At 44.3% G+C, this 2,361-nt stretch overlaps 1 protein-coding gene across 1 annotated transcript; it reads right to left on the bottom strand.

Moving 5' to 3' along the window:
- Positions 1-577: 577 nt before the first annotated feature.
- Positions 578-1,688, bottom strand: LOC106448726 (protein SLOW GREEN 1, chloroplastic-like). Its single transcript, XM_013890577.3, has one exon. It carries the CDS (start codon positions 1,592-1,594, stop codon positions 665-667), a length of 930 nt encoding a protein of 309 aa, XP_013746031.2. The 5' UTR covers positions 1,595-1,688; the 3' UTR covers positions 578-664.
- Positions 1,689-2,361: the final 673 nt, after the last annotated feature.

The raw sequence follows: 2,361 nt of genomic DNA, 5'->3' as shown, positions 1-2,361 counted from the left end.
AAGCTGCGCTGTTAGGCCTCTCCCGCTTCATTGAGGAGCTTGAACTAATAATCCAGACCCAGCAAAATACCTCTCCAAACGAAAAGATATGGGTCCAAAGTGACCAGTTTTGGATATATGATCCAGTCTCCCCACCTACAATCGAACCCATGACGCCTATAACCTGAAATGCGATCACCATCATCAACATTCTTTTATTCGGTTACAAGAACGACCAAATCGCCACGAAGAGCAAAACTTTTCCGATGAAATGGAAAACGTAGAAAGGAATGTTCCAGCCGTGAGGTGTGTCTGTGGTTCTCAAGTAGAATTTAACCTCAGCGGCACAAACCAGACTTAGAGCTTTCATTAGAAGCAGAGCAGCTACTAAAACGTGAATCCTTAGCTTCTTATTGTAGCAGAAATAGACCCAGAGACCAAAGAAAGTCGAGTAGCAGAGGGAGAAGACGAAAGACCAATCGGGTAGTTGGGTTGACCCGGCTGGTAAGTAGTTCTTTGACCCGTTTGGATCTAGATTATACATCTCCGTTGTGAACTTCATTGAGAACTTAGCTCCCGGTACGCAGTTAGCAAAAAAGATAACAAAAGATATAGTCTTTCAATTCGATTATGACAATTTTTAATTGATGAAGTACAAACTACAAACCAAACATAACTCAAATTCTCAAAGCTTGTTGGTATTGAGCATATTGGAATCAAAATACTCTTTATAAGGATGATTCTCAGGAACCAACCTCCTAAACTGCTCGAACTGCTTCTCCGCCTCGTCCTTCTTCTTCAACAAAGTATAAATCAAACCCTGACACAGATACGGCCTAAAGTCCCTAGGCTCATCCTTCACGAGCTCCTGATAAACCCTAAGCGCCTCGCTCGGATTCCCTTCCATAACCCTAATCTGCGCGATCAAAAGCATGAAGTCTCGAAAATCCTTCTTCTTGTCCTCCCTCTTGCACCTCTCGATCGCTTCCCCGATTCTCCCCTCGAGCTCCGAGAGCTTTGATTCCGAATCGGAGTAGGCCATCACGAGTCCGTGGTAAGCCTCGACGCGGAGCGGATCCTTGGCGAGAATCTCCTCGAATCCTTTCGTCGCGGAGTCGAAATCTCCGCCGTAGGTTTGCACCTGAGCCTTTAGGATCCGCCACTCCTGCTCCTCGGGATCGAGCGAGATCAGGCGGTTGAGAATCTCCAGCGCCTGGTCGAGGTTTTTGGATTGGAGTTTGATTTTCATTAGGGATTGGAGAGCTTCCGAGTCGTTTGGGTTGGTGGCGATGTGCTTCTCCAGCGATGAGATTTGGTCCGTTTCGATTGACTCTGTGGATGACGGTGGAGGAGGAGAGGAGATTGGGGTTGCGGCGGCGGGTTTGGCGGAGAGGTGTAGGGAGGCGGAGAACAGAGCGGCGGCTGTGGTGAGAGTTACGCAGGTTGATTTGAGGAAAGAGGGTTTAGGGCTCGATGAAGCTCTAATGGCGCGAGAGGGACGAGGCTTCTGGAGGATTCGGTATAAAGTAGGTTTCGGTTGAAAGCTTCTCTGACCGTCGTTGAGCTTGAGGTGGAACGTTCGATCAGAGTAGTGAAACTTGGCGAGAGACGCCATGGTTTTGGCTCCGAGGATTAAAAAAACCCTAACGACGGCGATGAGATTAAAGATAGAAGAGCGAAGAAGATGACAAAGCAAAAGCAAACGAAAAATATAGTTAAAGAGTGTCTATACGGTGTCGTTTTAGTTTGGGCTTTTTATTATTTGACTAATGGGCTTACTAAAGTGAATGGGCTGAACTGGGCATAGATTAACACATATTGGAGATTTAGCCTGTGTTTTGTGTTTAAACTCTGAACAGCATCCTAATCTTTAGCCACTAGTCTTTAGAGATATGGCATGTGTTTGTGCGTAAAAAGAAGCTGTGATTCTTATCATCCAAGACTGTGAAACCTCAACTACTATTCCTTTTTCGACAGAAGATAAGGCTTCTCTGCAGGATTCAGAATGAAATAGTTTAGAGCTTCTTTCCAAAGTCTGCATAATCTACGCACCAACTACTCTAACAAATAATAGCTTAGTGGGATATTACAGTAGCCAACTAGCCAGTGTAAAATAGAAAGTAACTAGAGATAGTGACACGCGTCTTTAACCACAAGTTTTTAATGAGTTGGCCTGTTTTTGTGTTTAAACTTGAACAGTAGCTGTGATTCTTGTTATCCTAGACTGTGAAACCTCAACTACTATTCCTTTTTCAAGAGAAGATGAGGTTTTTTACAGTCTATATAAACCCATGAACCCATATCAACAAAATATCACAATTTTCAAACTAGCTAGCAATGGCAAAATTCTCTTTAGGGCATCTTTATTGGTGGGATGAAGAG

The sequence above is a fragment of the Brassica napus genome, chromosome C3, assembly GCF_020379485.1.
Source record: "Brassica napus cultivar Da-Ae chromosome C3, Da-Ae, whole genome shotgun sequence".
Classification (NCBI taxonomy): domain Eukaryota; kingdom Viridiplantae; phylum Streptophyta; class Magnoliopsida; order Brassicales; family Brassicaceae; genus Brassica; species Brassica napus.
This window is presented reverse-complemented; position numbering and strand designations above follow the sequence as displayed.